This window comes from Cibotium barometz, chromosome 17 (genome assembly GCF_041138505.1).
Source record: "Cibotium barometz isolate CiBa-2024 chromosome 17, ASM4113850v1, whole genome shotgun sequence".
NCBI lineage: Eukaryota > Viridiplantae > Streptophyta > Polypodiopsida > Cyatheales > Cibotiaceae > Cibotium > Cibotium barometz.
Window position 1 is genome coordinate 56321054 of NC_141062.1, and position 26663 is coordinate 56347716.

At 47.7% G+C, this 26663-nt stretch overlaps 1 protein-coding gene across 5 annotated transcripts in view; it reads right to left on the reverse strand.

Annotated features, from left to right (window-relative positions):
* LOC147630207 (uncharacterized) overlaps nucleotides 1-26663 on the reverse strand; it is a 159592-nt gene that overhangs the window by 19396 nt on the left and 113533 nt on the right. For 3 of the 5 annotated variants that reach the window (XM_086811839.1, XM_086811838.1, XM_086811840.1), the window contains one exon: nucleotides 1593-1793. The exons of 1 other annotated variant lie outside the window; for it this stretch is intronic. In XM_086811839.1, the coding sequence (XP_086667965.1) occupies nucleotides 1593-1793 (201 nt within the window). Of the gene's footprint in view, nucleotides 1-1592; nucleotides 1794-26663 lie in introns of those variants that run through there. One more of the 5 variants, XM_086811842.1, reaches the window with a different exon arrangement.

The following is a 26663-nucleotide window of genomic DNA, read 5'->3' on the forward strand; positions in this document are numbered from 1 at the left end:
ACCTAAGCAACCGCTTAGCTGGAGTTTGGCCCCGTCTTTCATAATGTTGATGAAGGGGGTAATCCTTGGAGCAAAGTCCAATGTTAGCATGTTCACTTTGTCTTGGACTGTGCACAGTCTCTGCATACGTGCACAATGCATGGGTGCCCAGCGGGGGACAGTGGCATATATCCTGCTACACATCCTACACGGCCCCATAAGATGGCGACGTGTCCTGTGCATCCATACCGATTGCATTCTGCTCCCAAGCAAGGAGGACTCAACATAGTCATTTTGCCCTGATGAAACATCCTTCTATGAGGATGACCTGCAAAATAATCACTTTGACCCAATACACCATCACTGTGTACATGGTCTTTGGGAAGGGCCTCATCATGTGCCCCAATGTTCCTACTTGGAGGGCGGCCATGAGAGACAACCCGCCACTCCTGGCAAAGGTTGGTTGAGGCGGAGCAATAGACTGTCGCTCAGGGAGTGCATTTGCGTTGCCTCCTACGGCCCCTAGCCCTAGGGCAATCCCACACAAAGTGGCCCATCTGTTGATAAATCCCGCACTAGTCAAGTCTACCTGATGTCTCCATACATTGCTTCAAGGGACCATTAGGTCCCTGAAGCAACACAAAATCCTCAAAGGGCTCACTGTCACAAGCCAACACCATAATCCTCGAAACAACATCAACAGTTGAGGCAGTGGCTGCCTCGGCAGCAGAGGTGGGAGAACTTGGGATGGCGGGTACTTGTAGGACCAGCCTTTGGGCTGGTCCCGATGGCCTCCAACAATGGCCAATAAGCATGAGGAAGACCTGGGAATCTGAGTGTGATAGGGAACGTTTTGGTCTTCTTCGACACGGTCGAAGCTAGTGTAGGGTAGAGAGAAACTCTTCCTAGGGAGCAAAGGAAAGAGACTTCCGTTGAGCACTTCTAAGGCTGCCTCCTCTGCATCAAAGTCGACTTGGAAGAATCCTCTCCCAAGTAGTCTTACATATTTAAAATGGAGTGCAAAGTCGGAAAGGCAGCACCGCTAGTACTAGCCATGGGCCTTGATACGGGAGGGGCGAGAACCAAAGATTTTTCCAATGAGTGTTGTCTTGGAGTCAATCTCAATTTCGGTGAAGAGGGTCTCAAGCTCGTCTTGTGAAAACTGGATGGTTCGTCCGGCTGGAGGGGTTTGATTAGCCATGATGCTAATCGGAGAGAAAGGCCAACTTGAAACGTGTTAAAAAATGATCCATTCTTGAGCGAGGCGGAGGAAGGGCAGCAAGGAGAAGGGAAGCGAAGGGGAGAGAAGGAAGGGAAGGAAATGGCAGCGACGGCAGCCAAGAGGGCAGGGGCAAGAGAGGAGGCCAAGCAACACGGGCCACAAGGGAAAGTATGTAATATCGTAATTTTTAGTGTACCATTGTTAAATTATTTTGTGATAATAATATAGATGTTATATACTATACCATATTATTTGTTTTGTGCATTGATATATATATATATATATATTTCATTTGATATAATTTTGTAATATAAAATATTAGTATTCAATATTATTTTGTTAATAAATTCTTTATTCATACACATTTCACGAAAATAATAAAAACTCTTACCCCAATGTAGTGCGACACGACGTTATACATGGATGCATTCGCCTCAATGGGTCCGCAAATGCCACTGCTTGCGGTTGTAACAAAAACCGCTTCAGGGATGACGCACAATATCAATGCCACAAGAAGAACACCGTAAGTCAAGACTGAGGTGCGTGAGGCGCTATATAGTTTTTGCATTGATGTGCATGTCTTCAGTGTGATCTGTCAACATAATATTACATCCCATTTAGAAAATAATAATACAACAAAGTCCAATTAAAAAAAAGAAAAAATTTGGCGAGAGTTTGTTATGGAACTCTAGATCCTACACGATATCCCTTGAGGGAGGCAAGAGCGGAAACAATCGGGCTAGAGCCCGTTGGCAAAGCATGCCCCTTTATACTCCCCTTATTTTAGAAAGAAACAACCTTGCTACTGGAGAAGAACCTTACACCTGGAGATGCATTCATGGCTATGACAGGCATCAATAATTCCATGGCTATGACAAGCATCAAGATTCTTTATTAATTTCTCATAAACCTATAAGTGCAACCCTGCATTTTGGAGACGCCTGTTGTCATAAGCAACAACGTGACCTCCTTGATTCAAAACAACACCAATCTGTCCCCACATGCATCACACTCAACCGAGAAAGGTTTATGCAAATCTGGAATGAGCCCAATCCCGTGATGATCACTTCTTTGAACTTTTGAAAAGCTTCTTTTTCCTTTGATGTCCACCAAAAAATTGCCTTTTTCTTGTAAGATCATGTAATGGCGAAGAAATTTCAGTAAAGTGCCATATGAACATTCTGTAATATGAGCATAACCCAAGAAAACATTGTACGTGATGTACTGATTGCAACTCGGGCCAATCTCGTATTGCCTCAATCTTAGCAGGATCCATTTGTACAGCTTCCTTGGATACTATATGACCAAGATAATGGATCTCAGGCAAAAAAAAAATTTCACTCTTTTTGCCATTTATTTAGAGCTTATGAAGTCGAAGCTCTTCAAACACTACAGCCAAATGCTCTCTATGCTCGGTCTCATTCTTTGAAAACACAATAATGTCATCAAAGAAAGTCCCTATATACTTTCGGTGTTTTCTACAAATGTGATCCATCATGCGATTAAAATTGGCAAGAGTGTTGGTGAGACCAAACGGTACCACCAAAAACTCATACAAACCAGAGGCGGTTCTGAAAGCTATCTTATGAACATCTTGCGGAGCAGCTCTACTTTGATGGTAGCCACTCTTCGAGTCAATATGGCTGAAACATGTAGCTCCTTCCAACTTATCCAATATGTCATCAATGCGTGGAATAGGAAACTTATTCTTTATCGTGATCTTGTTAAGTGCATGATAATCCACACACAGATGGGAAGTGCCATCTTTCTTCTGCACTGGAACAATAAGGAGGAGAACTGGGTTGTACCAACCCTTTGTCAAGCAAGTCATGTAGCTACGCCATAATCATTCTTCTGATCGCCTGGTTTCTTCCTTGAGTCATCCTTTGACTCTTGTGCATATGTGGATGCATTCTTAGGTGGCTGTCCGGTCAAAACCAGATCTTCCTTTTGATAGATGGACCTGAAAATTGCTTATTGCTGGCCCACTTTATGTGTAAGTTCTCAACAACAGTTGGTGAATGGATCAACTACTGTAGAGTTTGATTTGGATAAACTTCCAAACCTTACAGAATAATATGATGAAGCCCTGACTAATACTTACGCTTCTTCTCGACATCCACAAGCTTCATGAAAGGGGTAACCTTCAATAAGGCCTTCCAATACTTTGCAGTATAAGAAGAAACTGATTCCCTTTCATCCTATGAAATCCAATCCCACTCTTTCTGCACATCTTTAGCAAAATCAGGAGCCATGAATTGAGCAAAAAAATTCTCTTTAAATTCAGCCCAAGTCACCGCATCCGAATGATCAAGAATCTTAGCCATCCACTAGCCACGGGCCGTATCTTTAAGATGCATTCCCACATGCCTCAACTTGGACTTATCGAAGAAATCCTCATTCACAAAAGCAATTTCAAATTGATGTATGAAAGCAAGTGCACAGGATGTATCAAATTTTCCATTGTAATTCTTGAACTTTACATCTTTATCCCCAGGCTTAAACTCTTTAGCCTTCTTTGCACGAGAAGTGTGCCCAGAAGTGTCTGCATGTCTATGTGTTCTGTGAGGACTCTGTTCTCTCTTACTGCGTACTTCTTGAATGCATTGAATCTGTGATTCTACTGGGATGAGAAGTAGCACGTGAAGTATGGCTAGACGACTCATCTCTTCTGGGAATAAGGCTTGTCAGTTTTCTTTACATCTTCCATGCCTTCCAAACAAGTCGGTTTCTTTAAAACCAGATTGCCTTCAGCATCCTTTACCCATGTGTATAGAAATATGCAACTGCCAACTCCTTAGGCTTCTTGATCCCCATAGATTGAGCTATAGCTTCAAAAGCAATCTCTTCAACTGTAGCCTCTTTGCAGGAAGCCATAATTTGTTGGGCCTGTGGGTCATCTTTCAAGGCACGAAATTCAACAGTCTCCTGTCTATACCGCTGTACTTGACGCTTCAGAGTTTCAAATTCTCACATAATATCTGAAGATTGATTTGCATGCTGCTCTTCCCGTCTCTCATGGTCAAGATTACTTGAAACATGCTCTTCAGAATCACTTGCCATAGCAACTGTGTTGGCTGAAAATCAGTTTCTGAATGCCCACAATCTCTTGTTTCTCCAAGAGAACAGAAACCATTGCTCTGATACCAATGTCATAGTTTGGAAGAACGCATAAACTTAAAAATCCAACACAATAACAATCGCATACATCATGGCATCATACATCCCTCTCCTGTATTACCAAAAGAGTTCTTGTACGAGATAATGCAGTAGCTAGGAATCACATCAACCGGTCTCATGAAAATTCCAGTAAACATGAATAAACAAATCAAGCAAAAGAGTTTCTCAGAGCACTGCTCCTCTAAACAGGAGCACCGCTCCAATCTATAGTATCTCGCCACAGCTAGGCCAAAGAACACTCCCACCAGGAGCTTCCGTAGCCACCAAGCACTCCCGGTCAATTTGTGGCCTAACCAGCACTCATGCCTGCAGACACACTCCACCTGCCCACACTGGTTCTCAGCATGCCCAGCCATGCATAGATTCTGTTCCTTCTCTGTGGAGCACACGGACTGTCTTCCAACCTTTTTCCGTAAGTAAAGACATTGTTCCAAGGTTTTCAGAGGCCAAAACTAGCCCAAAACTCTGTTTTTCAGCCTCCGAACTCGTAGCCACGAAGGGTGCCCACATGGTGGACCATCCACCTCAACGGACCATCCACTGCAACGTCACAACAGACCGTTCACCACAACGGACCATCCACCGCAACATGATGTGGGAGTGATTGTGGCATTCGTGGCTACCCACATGGTGGACCATCCACCTCAACGGACCATCCACTGCAACGTCGCAACAGACCGTTCACCACAACGGACCATCCACCGCAACATGATGTGGGAGTGATTGTGGCAGTGACTCAACAGAGGTCCCAGCATTGGATCATTAAGTGGAGATTCACCAACACAACGGACATGAGGAGGTGCATTGAAGGCTCCAACGGCACCGACTGACACTCCACCGCATCTCCAGAGATAGGAGATTCCACCAGAGGCTACGCTACCACCAAGGCATCCACCAAGGATAGGAGATGCCACCGTCTCGATCTCAGCCTTCAGGCATATATTGGCCTCAGCCCCTGGGAGGAGATCTCATCGTGTAGCGTTCATACCACTTTGTACCCTTTTGTCATATCATCAACTTGTGTTGTGTCGTCCTCTTCACTGTGACCTCTGTTGAGTGTGCATGGTATACTGAAGGACATGTATCAGTGTTCTCTGAGTAGCGCAAGTGTTTTCGTTCCTTCCACAGTCTCGTCTCTTCTGCCTCTTCTTGTTTCTTGTGTTGTGTTCCGCTGCGTATTGTCTTCTCTGTCACACCGTGAGCATCGAGGATTCCGAACATACTGTCCAGAGAAGAGCCACCACGTAGAGTGCTGGGCAGCCAGCCCTGCTATAGGTACACTAAAATTTGGCGTGCCCGGTGGGACTCTCGAAACTAGGAGTCTTGATAGCTCACCTTTTCGTTTGCGTTGCCTTCTTTTTGTTGCGTCCTCTTTCCAGGTTGCTTCCTCTCTGCACGCCCAATACACGCTCCCGTGGTAGTCTGGTGAGCCCATCCAAAAGTCCTCTTTCAATACGTTGCTACACTCGGAAGATGTTCAGCTACTTGCCACCTAGGGAACCTCCTCCACCCCTTCCTATGGCGGCTAACCTTGGTAACCCCACCCTTGGCAATGCGGGAGGCCAAGCCAACCTTCCTGTCCTAACCAGTCCTCCTGGCGCAGAACCCCTTTTCACGGTGCTTGGCCGAGTCAACGTCAAGCTTCCCACTTTCAAAGGATCATCCACTATGTGGATGACCACATCCGATAATTCATCTCCATTTGTAAGAGCCGAGGTCTTGAGCATGAGGATGCCTTCTTGGTGCTCTTCCCGTCCACTCTCCAAGGTTCTGTAGATAAGTGGTTCAGCCAGTTCCCAATCGACCACTTCATAGACTGGACCACTCTGAAGGACACATTCCTCCGGACCTTCCGTCCTAGTAACTATGATCATTGCATTCCCCAAGAGCTAGGGAAGCTCCAATTGCTACTAGGGGAGAGTGTCAGAACTCATGCCATGGACCACAGTGCTGGTAGCCCGATTACCGACGTAGGTGCGTCTGTGGGTGACAAGCCTTACCCAGATCCACCCAGCAAAAGATTCGGGAGAGTAGGCCCACACCAACAACATGGAATTCCAGGAGCTAGCCTACCAAATTGAAAATGCACGACTCATGTTTAAGCGTGATGTCGGCTCTGCACATCCAACAGTGACACAATCGGATGATCCGTTAGCTTAGCTGAAGCGGGAGCTGGAGGCACTCAAAGTGAGCCAGAAACCTCCTAGCGAGGAAAGCACCTTGCTCCGGCCCAAAAGGGAGATTGAAGACTTGAAGACCCAGCACGAAACCAAGAAGGGCCCGTGGTGTGCTACATGCCAGTCACAATTCGACTCTGAGATCCTCCACCGACCAAGCAAAGATCATGTCATGGCGGACCATCTTTCCCGTATCAACACACGGGAGCCTCCCCACAGGTATTGAGGATGACCTTCCTGATAGTGTTCTTTTCAAAGTTGATGCTGCTCCAGATTGGTATGGGGATATCCTTGCTTTGCTCTCTATAGGACACTTTCCAATGGGTGCAAGTCCCAAGGATAAGTGCCGGTTTCTGGTGAAGAGCCGTCCCTTCCAAATCATAGCTGGCCAACTCTCTATAGGACACTTTCCAGTGGGTGCAAGTCCCAAGGATAAGTGCCGGCTTCTGGTGAAAAGCCGTCCCTTCCAAATCACAGCTGGCCAACTCTACAAGGCTGGTCATGATGGTGTGTTACGCAGGTGCATCAGTCCTCATGAAGTGCCACACCTGGTCGAAGATGCACACTCTGTCTGGCCCTGGTGGCAGTCACTATCCCGGCTACATCTCGCGCACCCTTCTGTTCCAACATAGCACACCATGTTCAAAGATTCTATCTGGTTTGCAAAATCTTGTGACACTTGCCAAAGGTGCACGCCCAAACCCACTCGTCAAAACCATCGGCCCCTTCAGATTTCCCTAGCTTGGTCTCCCTTTGAGAGATGGGGTCTCCATTTCATGGGGCCCATCGACCAAGTTTCACATCCTAGCAAATGCAGATACATTCTTCTCGCCACCGATTACGCAACCGAGTGGGCAGAGGCCCAGCCCACCAAGGATCCCACGGCCAACACGGTGGCTCATTTCTTATATGAGCACATCGTGGTCCACTTTGTATGCCCCTTGGAAATCACCAGTGACAAAGGTTTCCCCTTTGTCAATGAAATCATCACCACCTTACTGAGCAGCTATAAGATCTTCCACCGCAAGTCATGTGCTTATTACCCTCGTGCAAATGGGCAGGTGGAAAGCACAAATAAGGTCCTCTTTCACTTACTCCACAAGATGTGCCATCAACATCCCAATCACTAGTCAGAAGCCCTCCTCGGCACCTTATGGCCTTATCGAACCACCTTCAAAGCCACTACATGGCATAGCCCTTTTCACGGTTTAGAGGCCGTTTTACCCTTCCAATTCAACCAAGGGTCCTATAGGGTAGGTACCTTCCGCCAAGAGAACACTACCCACAGTGCATCAGTACTCCACCTGACCATTCTGGATGACACCCGAGCACTGGCTACCCAAGCTTTGCAAGTGGAACAAAACAGGAGGAGAGCATGGCATGACCGCCATCTCAAGAGGCCCCAGTTTCAAGACGGCCAACTGGTTTTGGTGTACCAGGCCCGTTATTTGAAACGGGCAAAGAAGCTTGTCCCAGCATGGGAAGGACCATACTTTGTTCATCAAGTCCTTCCTCACGAAACCGTGCAACTCCGCACCTTGGCCGGTCTACTTCTTCCCCTCGTCAACGGCTCCAAGATCAAAGCTTACACCCTGCAACCCCCCTTACCACCTCTTCTTCCCCATAACTCAATCCCTTCCCCAAAAAAAAAAACTCTTGTTCCTTCATTCCATCCCCTTGGTTCATCCCATCCTATCTGCGTAACCACCTTTTCATGGCCTTAACTTTGGACTTCCTCGACTTCGGACATCCCCACCTCCAAACATCCTCAACTTGGGATGTCCTCAACTCCGGACATCCTCAACTTGGGACGTCCTCAATCTCGGACATCCTCCTCTACCTCAGGCCTTCCTTAACTCCGGACATCCACGACTTGGGACATCCTCCTCTACCTCCGGCCTTCCTTAACTCCGGACATCCACGACGTGGGACGTCCTCAATCTCAGACATTCTCCTCTACCTCGGGCCTTCCTGAACTCCGGACATCCGCCACGTTGGACTCCATCTCAGGCCATCCTCACCTTGGGATGTCGTCACTTCCGGACATCCTCAACTTGGGATGTCCTCAACCTCGGGCCATCCTCAACTTGGGATGTCCTCAACTCCAGACATACTCAACTTGGGACGTCATCTTCTATGGGCCATCTTGAGTTCCTCATCATCAGGCTATCCTCAACCACACTATCCTCAGCAGAGGACGTCCTGAACTTCAACTATCCTCAGCGAAGGACGTCCTCAACTTCGGACCATCCCCAACTCACACTATCCTCAGTGAAGGACGTCCTCAACTTCTATCATGCTGCACGCGTGGTGTCCTCTTCATCGTCCCCCACACCGTCTCCATCAATTGACCATCTCTCTAACTCCCTCTTCGCTGTCTTCGTGGTCATCCCTCCACCCCTTTTGGCCTTTCCCCGTCCTTGCAAGCAGCCTCTCGTCGTCAATATCTTTTCCCATGGCTCCCTCCACGTGGCACCATCTATTCTCTCCCTCTCTCTCTCTCTCTCTCTCTCTCTCTCTCTCTCTCTCTCTCTCTCTCTTCGCTTCGCTTCGCTGTTCGCCGCCCTCTCTCCCGCCTCTGTTCGCTTCGCTGTTCGCTGCCCTCTCTCCCGCCTCTGTTCGCCTCGCTGTTCGCCCCCCTCACTCCCGCCTCTGTTCACCTCGCTGTTCGCCGCCCTCTCTCCCGCCTAGGCTAGCTCGCTATGCTGGCCCGTTCCTCAGGCCCACCATTCCTCAGGCCCCCAAGGCAGTAACATAACTCTCTCTCTCTCTCTCTCTCTCTCTCTCTCTCTCTCTCTCTCTCTCTCTCTCTCATGGATGTACACTTGTCTCATGCAGTACGATGTGCTATTGGTCAGATTCGCACATCCTCACACCAGCTTGAGATTGAGATTGGCCGATATAGAGGTATACCAGCTGAGGCCAGGATATGCCGAGTATGCCATGGGGAGCCAGAGACAGAGCTGCATTATATATGCCATTGTACTGCATACTATGAGATACGTGGTCGTTTCCACTGTTTATTCAGAGAGGGTTTTGGACCACTTTCCAGAGTCATGGGGTACCAGGACCAGAGGTGTTTGGGATTGTTCTTGCTTGAGCTGCGGAGACATAGAGATAGCCTGCTTAGGCGCACAGAGAGCCAGACTCAGAGGCACATTACAGACTTCGTTAGTCCGGCCATCACTGCGCCAGATGGACCACAGCAGCAGCAGGACATGGATACTGCCCACACCAGGGGTACACTGATTGATCGTGCGATTGAGCTTGGGTGGTCCAGACGCCCACGACCACGGAGGAGGGCATCCCAGCATAGACGGAGGTTGCAGCGGCAGATTCGGATTATTCTTGCGAGGCATGCGAGACACCCAGTCAGGGTGCTGACCACAGAGGATATTGAGGAGATCCGCCAGTGTCCGATGCGGCACATATTATGAGATGGAGGTACCTCCATAGTGTACCTTCCAGTTCCAGTTTCATTTTCTAGGTGCCAGTAGTATCATCTTTATTTTTCATTTTCTGGGTTTTTTTATCCAGACATTGTATCAGATCCACCATGATGTAACTTTTGGTCTCATAGGTCATTATGGCCTTTTGAAGACGTTAATATAACATTTCATTTCATTTTCATTTCATTTCTCTCTCTCCTCCTTGCCTGTGGGAAGTGCTGCAAAGTAAGCTCGAGGAATGGCTCCGAGTCTCCAAGAGAAGCTCAAGGCCCTCAAGACAGCAATGAAGGCACTAATCAAGGAGAACAAGAAGACATCCGATTCCAACCTCAATGAGGTGGAAAACAAACTACACCGGCACATCATGGCCCTCGAAGCACGGGTCACGGACCTTGAACAAGAGAACACAGCACTCAAGGAGGAGGTGAGTGCATTGAAAGTGGAACTGGTAGAGCCGTCAAGAACACCGAGAAGGAAGAAGGGGAGATCAATGACAACACTCTCACGGCCATCAAAGAAGAGATATCCAAGGAGATCACAAAGAGGGAAAGGTGGTGAAGAAGAACATCCGTAAAGAAGTGAGGGAGGAGACTCAAAGGGAAGAACACCAAATCATTCACACCACCATTGAAGAGGACGAGAAGATGAGGAATGCCCGCCGCCTCAACATTCGAGTCATAGGTATAGCTGAGACACCCAACTCCACTCCCGAGAAAGATGGGCAACTTCTATGCATGAAGCTCGGCTATAGGGAAGAGGACCCTCTCCCCTTCACCAAAGCATGGAGAGCCGGGAAAGACTCAACACGCAAGCGAGCCCTCATCCTACAGTTTGCAGGAGAGACGGAGAGGGTCACCTTCATGAGAAAGAGGGTGATTCTACGAGGATTACAGGGAGATCCCATCTATTTGGATGACGACCTTACAAGGATGCAGATAGAACACAAGAAAACATGCATGCCGAGAGTCCTACATGCGCGGAAAGAGGGCAAGAGAGCATTCTATCACGATGGTCGTGTCAACATCGATGGCAAGGCCACCGATTAGCGCTAGGCAGCCTATGGGACATCGGCTATGGAGGATCTAGATTCACACATACACATAGCAGTTTGGAACTGCAATGGAGCACTTTGGACACATCCTAGGAGGATGGAGGAGGTCATGGAGGGACGGGACATCATACTACTTAGAGAGACGCACCAGAGCCCAGCGAGGGGGCTACCCAAAGTAGAGGGCTATCAGTGGGAGTTTACATACAGGGGGACCACACGGCAGAGCACATCGAGAGGATCTTGAGGTATAGCGGTACTCTTCAAGCGAGAGCTACAAGAGCGCCTACAGGTGGTAGCACGTGACCAGGAGACTAGATACATGTGGATCAGACTGCAGCTCTCGGCAGACAGGGTGTTATACATTGCTCTATGCTACTTTTCTCCTAGAGGATCGAGATATGCCATGACAATAGAGGAGGAAAGTAGAGCGGAGGAGGAGGACACAGGGCCATTGGGAGAGTCACCATATGTAGCCTTTTCATATGAGATCATGCACTACTCCAACTTGGGGGAAGTCCTCCTTGTGGGGGACTTCAATGCACAGACACAGAGCCGACAGTGCGACATTTATGATTTCGAGCACCCCGAGGTGATGCACACACTAGAGGTGCAGGACACGGGAGCTTGCAGGGTGTTAGAGGACATAGGGCCGGATAACACCATAGATGGTCATCACTTACTTGAGCTGGGAGCGCGACAACATCTCGTTATTTATAATGGGATGAGACAGTGGCAGGATTCAGGAGCACTGACATGCTTTCCATGATCGGGAGGGGCGCGGGGGGGGGGGGGGGGGGGGGCACAGTGGACTACATCATGGGGTCCATGGAGACCACACAGGCAGTGACATCTTTCACTATCCCCCCCTATTCTATTGGTGCGAATCACACGTACCTCTTACTGTCACTGGCGAGCTCCACACTAGCACCCACACAGCCCACACAGGCATCGCATACAACTTTCTACTTCACCCATGACTTGGCAGATATATTTGAGCATCATGTATATGACGGGCTACTCCAGATGGATCCCCTGTCACCTCTAGACACACTCACCACTCAGCTGTCATCTCTACTACATACAACCGCCACCCGCAGCTTCCCCCATCATACACACATTGCACACACAGATAGATCTGGGAGCATGCCCCAGAATCGATGGTATGATGATAAGTGCAGAGAGCTATATAGACACCTCCGTGCCCAGAGAGCACTGGGGACCATTACACAAAGACAGGCGAGCCGACAGATGAGGACCCTCACACGCCGTAAGAGGTGTGCATATGAGGACGCACAATACTGGGATATATACCACCTACTCATCAGCAGAGATGCAGCCACTGCATGGCGCAGGATGAGAGAGCCTCACCTCTACTTTCTTTACCGCCTCGATGGTAGAGAGAGCTATCCACCGGTTACAGCATGGGAGATCGGCTGACCACACAGGTATACAGAGTGAGCATCTTATTTATGCAGCTGACACACTGGGACCCTTTGTTGCTCACCTCTTTAATAGGGTACTAGTGGAGGGTCTGCCAGCTGAGTGGACCATGCACACCATCATGCCTCTCCACAAAGCAAGAGACATGCTAGACCCCAACAACTACACAACTATCATGATTGGTCATACATTGGCCAAACTTTATGGCGCAGTGCGCTCGAGGCAGAGTTGAGCTCATATGCAGAGGAGGAGGGACTGCGAGCACCAGGGCAGGCTGGATTCCGACGAGCTTTCTCCACTATTGACCATATATTCACTCTTAAGATGTCTGATTGACCAGGCTAGGGCGCGGGAGAAGAGATTATACTGCTGCTTTGTGGATTTCCGCAAAGCATTTGACATGGTGCCACGAGAGAGACTCTTGCAGCACCTACAGTCATTGGGGATCCCATCAGAGATGGTTTGGTGCTTTATATGAGCAGGTCTTCGAGCGCAAACGATGCCTCGCGGGGCTATCTGATGTTATTGCTAGCACCATAGGTGTGAATCAAGGATGCCCACTCTCTCCTACACTATTTGGGCTATACATCGATGAGGTGACTGACTTCATTGGTCACGGTGGTGGGGACGGGGTAGACATCTCAGGTACCACAGTCCACATTATGCTATATGCAGACGATATTATTCTGGTCTCTCAGTCGTAGAACCTTGGGAAAACCAAGGCCATGCTTTTCCACACCTCAGGGCCAGTTCGACGACAAGCCATCTTCACACTAGCAAGAGGACAGGTAGAGGTGGTAGACTCTCACTCCGCAAGATCAAGGAGTCCACAGACCAGTGCAGATTTGGCCAGTTCTTGCTAGAGACACAGCGCCACAAAGAGACACTGCTACGGACTCATACCACAGAGAGAGGTGGGCAACAGCTCCAGCTCGCTGATTTCTTCCAGACATCTATCCCAGTGCCTATTCTGACACAAGAGGGGGTTACACTTCAGCGCGCTACGGACCTCCGAGCCAGACGGAGACCGAGAGCACCAGGCTACCAGACTCCCAAACTACATCAGAGGGAGATCACAGAGATACGGGCTCGACATCAACACCATATCCAAGAGCGGCTAGCTCACTTACACTCACACCCGGAGATCATGCTCCGAGGTATTTTTGCCTCGCCATCGCCTATGTATCACATATTACACCCCCATTATGGTACTGGGTGGAGCTAGACAGACAAATCTGCATTGCATTCTTGTATACCCTGTGCGTATAGGTTGCATACTGAGCCTCTAGCAGTAGTGCTCCATCCAGCACACCCCCCCACTAGCTCAGTACTTTCATAGTTTATTTCATGTTCATTTTGTCCTTTCTTTTTTTCTGGACATCCAGAAGACATTGACAGTTGTACATTGATTTGTCTCATAGGTTGAGTTCAGCCTCTAGTAGACGTTAATACAGATTTCTTCCTTTCTTTCTCTCTCTACATGCCCCCACCCCCCCATCTTACTCTTTCACCACGACTCCCCTACACGCGCCCCCCCATCCGTCTTCTATCTTCGCCGCCTTGCCTTCATCTCTATTCGCCACAGCACGTCCCGTTTTTTTCTCTATCTTCGGCCGCAACCCTCTACTTTCTACACAGACCCCCCCCCCCCTTCCTTTTCATCTCTCTTCACGCGGACCCTCCGGCTTTTCTACAAATGACCCCCCATCTTCCTCTCTCACCACGACCCCCCCCCCCCTACACGCGCCCCAAGCTTCTTCTATTTCCGCCAGCCCCCCCTCCATCTCTCTTCGCGCCGACCCTCCGGCTTTTCTACAAGCAACCCCCCATCTTACTCTCTCACCACGACCCCCCCCTACACGTGCCCCCAAACCATAGTTACCGCGGAACGGGAACGTTCCGGGAACGTCGGATGCTAGAACGGGAGCGGGAACGGGAGCGGGAACGGGAACGGGAGCGGATCGGGAACGTTGCGGAACGCCACGTCATATGACATGTCAGCATATGACACAAAAAAATGTAACTTTTTGTATACGGATAGCCAAATATGCTTCATAATATTTGCAATCCCAAGACATGAACATACATTTCTACAAGCAAAACTTTAAAATTTTTTATTTTATTTTTTTTCGAAACGTTTCGGGACGTTCCGGGAACGTCCCTTCGCCTGGAACGGCGTTCCGACGTTCCAGGAAGGCGGAACGACGTTCCGTGGTAACTATGCCCCAAACTTCTTCTATTTCCGTCAACCCCCCGTCATCTCTCTTCGCACAGACCCTCCTGCTTTTCTACAAGCAACCCCCTCACCTTACTCTCTCACCACGACCCCCTACCTCCTGCTTCTCTATAAGTGACCCCCCCCATCTTCCTTTCTCACCACGCCCCCCCCCCCCCCCCCCCCCCCCCCCTCTTCTATCTTCGTCGCAACCTTTCCTTCCCCCATCTTCACACACCGACCCCCTCTTCCTTCTCTGCCCACACCTCCCTCCTCGTGGCCCCCCCTTCCTTCTTCTATCTTCGCACATAGTCCCCTCCCCCTTTCTCCTTCTTCGCACACAGCCTTCTCCCTTGCCTTCCTCGCACACCCACACCCGCTTCCTATGTTAGCACCTCTTCCTTCCTTTCTCACCAGCTGTTCCCTCACCAAAAAAATAAATAAATAAAATTAAAATTAAAATTTAAAAAATAAAAATTTAAAAATTAAAAAAAAAACAACAAAAATAAAAATCCCAAGCTACCTCCATCACTACTTGTTGCCTCTCCTTCTCTCTGCAGCAATGACTGATGATTTACCCTGCCAACCGGTACCTTACCACCACTCCATTGCCCACTTCCTCCGGCCGTTACATCTGGTCCCATCCACCGCCCAATCCTCTGCGCCACCATCTGCCATGGCCATCAACGGTAACTCTGCAAGGGTGGAGCATCCTATCAACGGCAACTCTGCAGAGATGGAGATCCCTCTCAGCGTGAACCCTTCAGCGGTGGCGAATCCTGGGGTGAACTCTCCACCAGTTACCGCGCCAGAGTCAGCACTTCCCACATCCACCGTGGTTCCCGAGGTAACCTTTTCCACTCCCTCTTTGATTTCCTTAGATTCTTCCTCTTCATCAAGTTCTTCTGCCAGTGAGTATTTGCCCTCGGAGGAGGAGGCTGTTCCACCCCCTTTCCATCTAACCCATCCACCACCTACCCGTCCCCAACCTCTTCACTTTCCTTCTTCTTCTCCACCTTCCATCTATCTTCCCTCTGCTTCCACAGTCTCCACCCAACCTTTCCACCTTCCTACCACTCCCTCCAGTTCGCACCCCTTCACTATAAACTTCATTGATCCCCATCTGTTCCAACTTCCCGAGGTTACTCATTTACTCCCGCCCAGCTCGCCACTTTGGGTTTGCAGGGTCTCACTTCTTTACCACCTTTGCCTCCCCTTGATGTGTCTCTCTGCGCCTCTTTCCTCTGCACCTTTCCACTCCTGCCCAACGGGCAATGCTTCGCCTCTGCTTATGTTGCACAACTCCTGGGGCCTCCCAACCATTCGGTTTTTCCCCACCGCTCCGATGCCTGCATCCTGGATATTCCCCCAGTTTAGCTTTCTGCCGCCACCATTGCACTGCTAGCTCCCACCTCTTCACTCCCAAGCACCCTCACAATCCACTTTTATGTTTTATTTCACTATTGTTTTCTCATCCGCGAAATTACCACCGCACCACTTCCATTCCTCTCTGTCCATCACACGGAGGCCTTTCACTGTTTCTACATGGGACACGCTTTTCCATTTCATCACATGTTATATGAGTCCCTTCACCTTCGTTGCTTCCATTTCCGTAAACAGCTCAGCAGGCCCGACACCACCTCCTTCACTTGACCTTCTACTCGGCTACTCACATATCTTCTCCAGCAACCACCCATGCCTCTTCCCTCTCCTCCAGCGCGCCAATCTCGCCGGCCCAACCCTTTTGCATCCCGCATCAGGCCTAGGGTGCATCCTGATCTTCTTCTGGCCTCCCGCTTCCACACAGTTCCCCCCACTCCACCACCCATACCACCTCACTCCCCTATGGGCCACCCTAGTTCATCCCGCCAACCACCAACCTCCGTCTCGGCTATTTCTTCATCTTCACCGGCAACTAATTCCACCATCACCATCACATCTTCGACAGCAACTGCTTCCACCATTTTCCCCATCCCATCTTCGCCACACCCCATCCTCGCCAACGGCTACTCCCACCCTCTCCACCATCTCATCTTCTCCATCGGCGGATTTCCCAGCTCCACATTTCCTGCTCCCTTAGCTCAGGCGACACCCTCAATGGTGACTGCCACCATCCCTGCCGCCACCTCCATGATCACCTCTAGCGGGCCATCACTCTGTACCCCCACTCTTGGAGCCCCTCACGAGGTGATATTTTGCATCAATGGAGAGGACACGGAGTGCATCGAGCTTCCGATTCACCATTCTCCTACAGTGCTCCAGACATTTCGGTGGGTGATCTTCCATGCCTCTGATTTCCCGACCCTCCAGAGCAGCTCTCCATGCCACATCCCCGTCGAGCTCGCCGCATCATTTGGGGTCTAGACACTCTCTCGGCAGATCTTCAAATCTACTCAACATATCTTACCGATTATATCTTTGAGCTATCTAGGGATTGCCGCCATCCGCATGATAAGAAACGTGGTGCTCATGATAAATCAAGTGTGTGGAGGAGAGGGACTCACAAAATACAAGAAAGAACTCTTGCTTATTAAGTTGCTTATGCATACAACTAGGCTTTGCTCTCATACAAAATGCCTCATGGCCTCACCTTTAAATAGGTGAACAAGTGGATCTCAAGTCCATTCACACTCACACCTTTCTCTCACCCTTCTACATAACCTTAGTCCCTTAATACCCCCCCTCAATACCAACTATGAAAGGATGGAATAGGTGGTATTGGACATAGGATGCCTTTATAACATTAGGCGTACAAGGCTTTGGAGTATAGGTGTGATTACATTGAGAATTAAAACAATTTCTCAGAAGAGGTAGAGGCTGATACAAAGTTGGCCTCTGACTCTTTGTTAGGACATTTAGAAGTAATATGCCCCGTTTGTTTACATTTGTTACATTTCATTTTGTTGGGGTATTTGACCCAACAATTATTTGCCAAGTGTCCCACCTTTTTACAATGGGCACATCTTACTTTGACTACCTGATGTGACAAAGCTTGTTCCATAGTCGATGAAGTGGTTGCATGTGAAGATTCAGTTGGTCCCTTTGGCCTCTTTTCTTCGTCAAGACATGATTGGATGACTCCTTCGAGGGTGGGATTCGGTATGTTCTTCAGGGTGGTGACTAAAGTGGGGTACACCTTCTTGACCGCTTTGAGTAAAACAGCCACTGCATCATCTTCATCCATTCTTGCATTCACTGATGCAAGTTGAGCCATAAGGCCCTTCAAGTGAGAGATGAAGGCTCCAATGCCCTCTCCCTCTTTGAGTTCCAAGCTAAAGAATTCGATCTTGAGAGAGATCTTGGAATTCTTGCCACGAGCTCCATAGAGCTTATCAAGCTCATCCCACTTCTCCTTTGCAGTCGGAAGCTGGTCCACATGGTGGATGAGTGCCTCATCAAGATGAAGCATGATGATGGCTTGTGCCCTCTCATCATCTTAAACATCTTCAGCCTTTGCTCGATCAATCACTTTGGTGCCGGAGATGAATGGCCAAAAGCCCTTGGACATCATCTTATACTTGACAAGGACTTGCCAAGTATGGAAGCCCTCTCCCGAGAACTTCTTGATTTGAGTATCCTTTGACATTGAGTGATTATGAGAAGGGAAAGGGGCTGATTATGAAGAGAAAAAACCAGAATTTTTGATAATTTAGGTTTAATTGGAAAGAGAGAGGCTTATTATAGTGCAACAACCCTAATTGAGTTGAGAATGTTGCATAAGTAGGAGATTAAAATAGTAATTTTATGATATAGCACTTAGGGTTTGTGCTTAATTACTGATTTTTGATGAGGGTTGGCTTCATTAGTATTAATGAACACTTTGGTTGGTGATTAGGATCACCATTAGTGTGTATAAAACACAATTAGTGCTAAAAAGCACATTTTTAGTGTCAAATGACACTTATTTTGGTAATTAACTCACCATTAGTATTTAATAACACTATTAGTGTTTAAAAACACTTTAAGATAACCTCCCTTTGCTGGATTAACAGAGTGATTAGTGTTAAACAACACAATAGTCCTTAGAAGCACACTTTAATCACTTTGAAAGCTTAAAACTTGATGTCGGTATTGAAGCTTGACAGGTATGAGGTTGTTGCACTCCCTCATGTGGTTGGAAAACACTTCAAAATCAAGATTAGGACCAGCAATACTAATGCACTCTCACACTTGAGTGATTAGAGGAAGGGAGAGATGATTAGAGAAAACAAAACCCAAAAACTCAAGCTTTAATGGAAAGCTTGAGTGAAAATGAAAGAGGCGTCTGGTTTTTCTCCTCCAGCCGGCGCATCCGTGGACGAAATAAGCTGAGATTGTAGCTGTAGGTACTCCACACAATGGGCTATTAAAGCCCCAAAGTGGCTTTGCTTATTGTGGTCTACAGCCAAGCAATGGCTGTAAGACCAGCGCAGCAGGCAGAAAACGCAGGCGAGCTACTTCGTGGGCAATGCCGTCGCAGCGCTAGCAGCTATCATGAAATTAGCCGTACGAACTGCAACGCCCGGTGCTGCTCTTCAACTTTCATGAAGGATTCGTGGAGTATTGAGCTCTCTACACGCCTGTGGAAGGCCTCCAAGGGCTGTAGGTTGAGCTCCACACAAAGGAGATGAGCAAAAAGTGGATAATTTTGACCTATTCTCTACACCACAAAGTTTGAACTCACCTAGGCTCTAGATACCATGATAAGAAACGTGGTGCTCATGATAAATCAAGTGTGTGGAGGAGAGGGACTCACAAAATACAAGAAAGAACTCTTGCTTATTAAGTTGCTTATGCATACAACTAGGCTTTGCTCTCATACAAAATGCCTCATGGCCTTACCTTTAAATAGGTGAACAAGTGGACCTCAAGTCCATTCACACTCACACCTTTCTCTCACCCTTCTACATAACCTTAGTCCCTTAATACCGCAGGATCACACCCACCACGCTACGGCTACCATCGGCAGTCTTCAGACTCAGGTCTTCACTTTAGAGCAGCGGCTGCAGGATACATAGTCCGAGCTCACCCACCTCCGCTCTTCATCTTCCCCAAACACGGACGACGTGGTTGGTTTGCATGATCTCGTGGAGCAGCAGAATTGGGAGCTGGTCTCTTTACGAGCCCAAGCTACCGAGTTGGATACCCTCCGAGCTTCTCTCCGCCCTCTCCAGTTCCTTTTCAGCAGTCTTCCCACGTCTTCTTCGGCTGGAGCTAGCACTTCTTCTCGCGTTCCTAGCACTACTTCAGGCAGTATTTAGCTACATCTTTTTCATGATGGACACTTCAGTTGTATATATCACTTTTATGATGTTATTTCTGCACTCTTTTAATCATAATGTAACCTGGCAACTTCCTTTTATCTTTCTCACCAAGCACGGTGAGCACAATAGTGGTGGGTGACCTGTAGCCACCAAGGGTGCCCACATGGTGGACCATCCACCTCAACAGACCATCTACTGCAACGTCGCAACGGACCGTCCACCACAACAAACCATCCACCGCAACGTGATTGTGGCAATGAGTCAACGGAGGTCCCAACATTGGATCATCAAGTGGAGACTCACCACAACAACGGACATGAGGAGGTGCATTGAAGGCTCCAAGGACACCGACGGACACTCCACCGCATCTCCAGAGATAGGAGATTCCACCAGAGGCTACGCTGCCACCATGGCATCCACCAAGGATAGGAGATGCCACCGTCTCGATCTCAGGCATACATTGGCCTCGGCCCCTGGGAGATCTCATCTTGCAGCCTTCATACCACTTTGTACCCTTTTGTCATATCATCAGCTTGTACTGTGTCGTCCTCTTCATTGTCACCTCTACTGAGTGTGCACGGTACACTGACGGACATGTATCAGTGTTCTCTGAGTAGTGCAAGTGTTTTCATTCCTTCCACAGTCTTGTCTCTTCTGCCTCTTCTTGTGTTGTGTTCCGTTGCGTAGCGTCTTCTATGTTGCGCCGTGAGCATCAAGAACTCAGGACATACTGTCCAGAGAAGAGCCACCACGTAGTATGCCAAGCAGCCAGCCCTGCTACAAAACTGTACGGCCAGCAGAGAGAGAAGAGAGAACGTTCTGCTAGTTTCCAATCAGTGAAAGGACCACCTAGGAGTAATCGATCAGCATAGAAGATGTCAAAACAGCCATGATTTTTAGTTTTCAGCACCTTGGTATGAGTCGCCTACAGATTATGAGAGCTAGTAGCAAAACGTTTTTTCCTGTAGGAGCCTTGGGAACATTCGGCAAACCCATAGAAGCATGAGGAAGCACAGTCGACCAGCCCTGGTATTGCTAAATCAGCCAAGAAATCAACAATTCTCGCGACAGAATTGCTCCAAAATAAAAATTCAGCCCCCAAAACCGACACTTCTCACAATAGCAGTCCACAGAATAGTCTCCCAGTTTTGGAACACAGTTGGCCTCAACAACCAAGCTCTGGAAACAGTAGAGAAGAAGTCGCCTAGCTCTATCGCTTCAAAACCAGCCGAGAATCCTCAATTCTGAGCAAGAGAGCAGTAGAAAAGCACATGTGGAAGCTTTGAGTGCCAGGCAAGCCAGGGTTTGCTTCTTTTAATTGGGTGCCCTTCTAATAATGCAAGTCCAGAACCAGATTAGCAACTCGTGGAGTCCAAATAGGATGCCCAGATGTGGAATCCAAATAGGATGCCGAGAATTCTCAATTCTGAGCAAGAGATCAGTAGAAAAGCACAAGTGGGAGCTTTGAGTGCCAGGCAAGCCAAAGTTTGCTTCTTTTAGTTGGGTGCCCTTCTAATAATGTGTGTCCAGACCCAGATTAGCAACTCGTGGAGTCCAAATAGGATGTCCAGATGCCCAAACTTGATAAATGTCCTGGGTACATTAAATAAGTTCAGCTTGGATGTGAACCCACTTATAAGTTTATAAGTTTGCCCACCCACATTTGAGTTAGTGTGTACCTACAACCATAAAACCTTAGTAGCATGACTATAAACATTAAATTGGACAAAAGTTTACACTTACCACCTACAAAACACACAAGAATACCGTCCTAGTCCCAAACAGGTGTGCACACACGCGTCAACAGAGTGACCAGGCCTCCCCAGGCCCCATGAACATTCATAGTCAAAATACCAAGCATTGTCCGAGCACACAAAACTTGTCAGTACAAGGGATTTTGACCATAACCTCGGACTTTGACTTCCTAATCTAGAAGAAAACCCACCAAAAAAAATATAAAACCTTCTAGAAACACCAAAAACATTGGAAAATCAAGAAAAATTACTTGAAATTTACCCAAAAAAGCCATTAAAAATAGAAAAAGCATAGACCCCAAAGCATCAGGAAACCCAAAAAATCATAAAAAGAATCTCAACAGCAATTGTGGCATTGAACCAAGTGCTTATAAATTTACGTTCTAGCATAATCATTGCAACATCATTCTCGAAACCGACATTTGAGCACGAAACGTTGTCGTACGCGTCAACACTAGGTAGCTGGATAGGACCAAGTGTTGATCTAACCACCCTAGTAGCTCCAAATTCCAGTTCAAAAGAAAACCTTCACAATAGAGGATACTAGATTAGGATTGTGGGGCATTAGCCCAATTCAACGTCCAAACACGGAATGGCCAAACAAGATCGTAGAGGGTTTTTAAGAGAATCGTTGGAAGGAGCCAAAAGGCCCTAAGCCGTAAGACCAACGGGCGAGAGAAGGGCCATGAGAGAACAAGTTAGAGGCCAGGCCAATAACACAAGGACCAACGAAGCATACGTTTTTTTTTTTCTCGGGAAAAATATCCTTCTATTAGTTAATAAAAAATAGCCACAAAGGGTACATACAACGCGGGTCTCATTGTCAATATTAGAATCATTAAGCATTCGAACAATGGATTACCAATTACTCGATTCTACGATGTGGGGTGTGTGCTGCTAAAGTGTCTAACAGCTCTTGACCCCAGCTCATTACATGTTTTCAATGGTTCACCGCCCACCTATAATGCGCGAAATCGCCTCCATGTACGGGGCAGGGAACAAATAATCAAGGGGTGGAGAAAGATGCACTTCTCCTCCGGCTGGCCACTCTGTGAGGAGAAGGCTATCTCATACAAGGGGTAGGAGGAGGAGAGGGGGGGGGGGGGGGGGGGGATAACCACATAGGTGGTTTGTAATGCCAAGTGGAATCACCATCTCTAGCAGTGAGAAAAGGGCCAAGCTGCCATAACCTCAAGAAAGTTTCTGCCCGCTTCCACATGCAGTCAGAACCTCCGTGCAACTTCCTCCAATAACCGCAGAATGTACGGATGATGTCAAGCCAAATGCTCCTGATGGACTCCGTAGGCGGAGTGAGGGTAACCTCAATGGCTTCGCTGCATCTAGCTCTCCGTATGTGCCAGGCTACAATGCTACTGCAAATCCCCCATGTCTGACATGAGCTCGGTCTGTAGTGGTCAATGGATGGAGCTGTAACTGGTACTGCCGAAATGCGGAGATGAGAGACCTGAAGGGCTAGTCCCCACACCATCCTCCTCATAAGCACTGACAACCTCAGCCTCCGTGGCCAAAGTGACAGTGCCCCATGTAATGATCGTAGATACGGGTCGAGGTCATGTCCATCGTGAAGATGCGGAGAATCCACTACCAAACCTACTAAGCATTCGGGCAATCCCAAAGACAGTGTCGCTGAGACTACTGAGGGTGGCCGCACCTCGGGCAAGCTGCTAGTTGACCTCCAATGGCCAACCATGTGCCTAGCGCCAAGCTGCTAGTTGACCTCCAATGGCCAACGACGTGCCTACCATCAACCAAAGAAAAAGGGTGATCCTTCAAGGCCAAAAACTATCCCAGAGCCTCTTCCAAAAATCCAAGAGAAAACGTGGTGAGAGGCCCAGTGACTACCCAATGTATTGCTGCTGTCGAGGGGCCATCAATCTCTGGCATCTCAATCATGTGGCCAAGCCGCATGGTATATACAAAAAAAGGTGCGTCTAGAGTCTCCTCCTGATCAGCAGGATCACACCAAGTCCACCTCCCAGGTCCCACTACAGGCGCATCAAAGGTCAGCTCTCCCAAATCCATAGCCGCCAGAGTCTCTCCCTGGCCACCTTGGCCGGCAGGGAGTCTATGTGCCACTCATGTGCCTGAATCCAATCACCCCCACCCTCAATAACGTGCAGCTTCTGAAATCCTCCAAGGGGGTTCGAATCTCTCTAATCTGCCATGGGGACGAATAGAAAAAGTAAGCAAACCACAACACCTTCATCCGCTCCATGGACCGCCAATAGAATATCATGCCTAGTAAACACACCACGCCATTGTGGGAGGGGGGGGGGGGGGGGGTCGGGTCGGAGACAAGTGTCCACCACTCATGAGGAATAGCAGGGTCGCTATTGTCGAGGCTCAGCTTGTCTATACCCTGTATCCCTGCCAGGCCTCTCTCATGAACCTCCGGGTAGCTACCCTTGTTGAAGCCAATCTCTAAGGGACCTAGGAGTGTTGGAGAATGCACAGCAGACGCATAAATAGAATGAGAGAGAGAGAGAGAGAGAGAGAGAGCAAAGGAGATGGAGAGAGTGGACAAGATCACCTTTTATTTTTTTTAGTGAACATGTATTTTTATTAATAATAAGAAAAGAGTACATATAAACTGTGGGATAGTCTTCTCAAACAATCAAGAGAAGAACTATCCACAAAAATTGCTCAATCCAAAATCCTCTTAGTGAGTACTTTCATTGCAACTGACTCCAGTCTGTTTATACTCACCAGACTAGCAATGTTAGCTTTCACTAAACAAATAACTTTCTTAGGATCTACACTTTGCATGCCATCATTAACAAAGACCAGAGTGTTCCTCGTAGACCATATCTCCCACAGGCATGTAAATCTTGCAAATCCAAAAAGGTTACTCTCCTCTGCTGGACCAATTTTTTTACCCAAAACCCAATGGGACCATGTACATTGCAGCCCAAAAATGTTCCCCCCCCATTTACAGAGCTGTGTCCAAAAGGATCTTAATGCCGGGCAATCCCAAAAGGCATGCTTGAAATCCTCAATGGCTGTTTTGCATCTTGGGCATATCCCTAAGGCCATATTTCTGATCATCAGCTTACAGCCTAATGGAAGAGCCCCAACCATGATTCTCCACAAAAAAGTCTGAGCATGTGTTGGAAGTTTGGATCCCCAAATTCTTTTGCTGCATCTAGATTCCCAGCATTTGTTCGGCCAAGCTACTTTCCATATTGTATTGAAATGTTTAAAATCTCTCTTCTCTTGCATTAACATCTGATAAAACTTGGCAGTTGATTCCCGACCACCATCTGTCCACCCCCAATCTTTGATCCACCTTTCCGTAAGCTTAGAAGCATTGATAGTTAGCGTCTTGAGCTTACCAATAAATACATGCAGATGATCCTTATCAAATCTTGAGAGACCATGCATGTCATCTCTCCACCCCAGAAGAGGACCATCCCAGAAATCCTCAAATCTGCTTATTCCTTTGTTGTTGAGTCTTTTGCTCACTTTGGGCTCAATGAGGGCTAATGGGGGGGAAAAAACTAGGGACCACCAAACATTATACATGAATAATGAATTTCCCGTGATTCTAAGAGATCCCTGCCATTGAATAAGGGGAATGATCCTCTTCCATATCTTAATCAGAAATTCAACAACGGGCATATTTTTAAAGACAAGAGGAGCATGGGAAAAGATCTTATCAATCCAAGAGAGTCCCCTCCATTTGCCTTGCCAACTCAGAGTTATATTCAGAGAAAGCTCTTTAAGCATCTTAGTCCAAGGTTAACTCTGCTGTAGAAAGGCGGTCAACATTTTTGGCATTCTCGCCATTGCATGTGTTTCCATGTCTAGGATGCCAATTCCCCCATCCTTCTTGGGTTTACACACCTTCTGCCATGCAAAGAAGGAACATGGTCTCTTGCCCTGCTTATTCTTCCATAGAAAAGCTTTAGCATAGCTTAAAGCTCTCTTCCAAAGGCATGCTGTAAAATCTATACAAGGAGTGAAGAAGTGAAAGCATGCCAACAACACCATGTTTACTATTACTACCCTTGAATGAAAGGGAAGAAATACGTTGTCCCAAGCTCTAAATTTGGCTATGAATTTGTCCATAAGCTAGTCCGCTATGTCTTTACCTGAAACATCCACTCCCATGGGACATCCCAAATGTCTAAAGATCTGGCCTTTGTTCACAACTTGGCATCCCCATCTGGTTACATTAAAGGATTCATCCTCGGTTAAACTGATTAACCTTGACTTGTGAATGTTACATTTGGAGTCTGCAAAGACTTGTACAATATCCAAATCCTTTCTAACATTATCATTGGATGCATCCAAGAAGAGAATTGAGTCATCAGCAAAGCATTGAATCACCATCTGCAGTTCATCATTCACTTGTAAACCTTTTATTTGATTTTCAGCAGCTGCCAACTCAAGAGCTAGAATCAAAGGATGAGAAATTACAGCAAATAACAATGGAGCAAGAGGGCAGCCCTGTCTGACCGACCTTTTAAGGTTGAATGAGCCAACCACAAAGCCATTGAGCATAAGACTTGACTTAGCACCAAAGCTGAGCACATAAATAATGTTTGAGATTAAGGGTCCAAAACCCAACTTAGCAAGCACTCTGCTAAGAAATGACCAATGGACTCTGTCATATGCTTTCTCTAGGTCCAGTTGCAGCATGATGCATTTTTGCTTCTTCTCTGCCAGCTCTTTCCCTAATAGGGCTGCATATATGTTGTCCATTATGGATCTCCCCTTAATAAAGCCATGTTGTCTAGGGGAAATCACCTTTTGCAATAATGGAGTCATTCTCCTTGGCACAACTTTAGCTATGATTTTACACAAGACTGTAAGCATGGTGATTGGCCTCCAATGTGAAAGACATTCACAGGCCACCTGTTTAGAAATCAGTTTGATTAGCCCTCCTTTCACACTACTCACCAATTGTTGATGCTTGAAGGCCTTATTCAC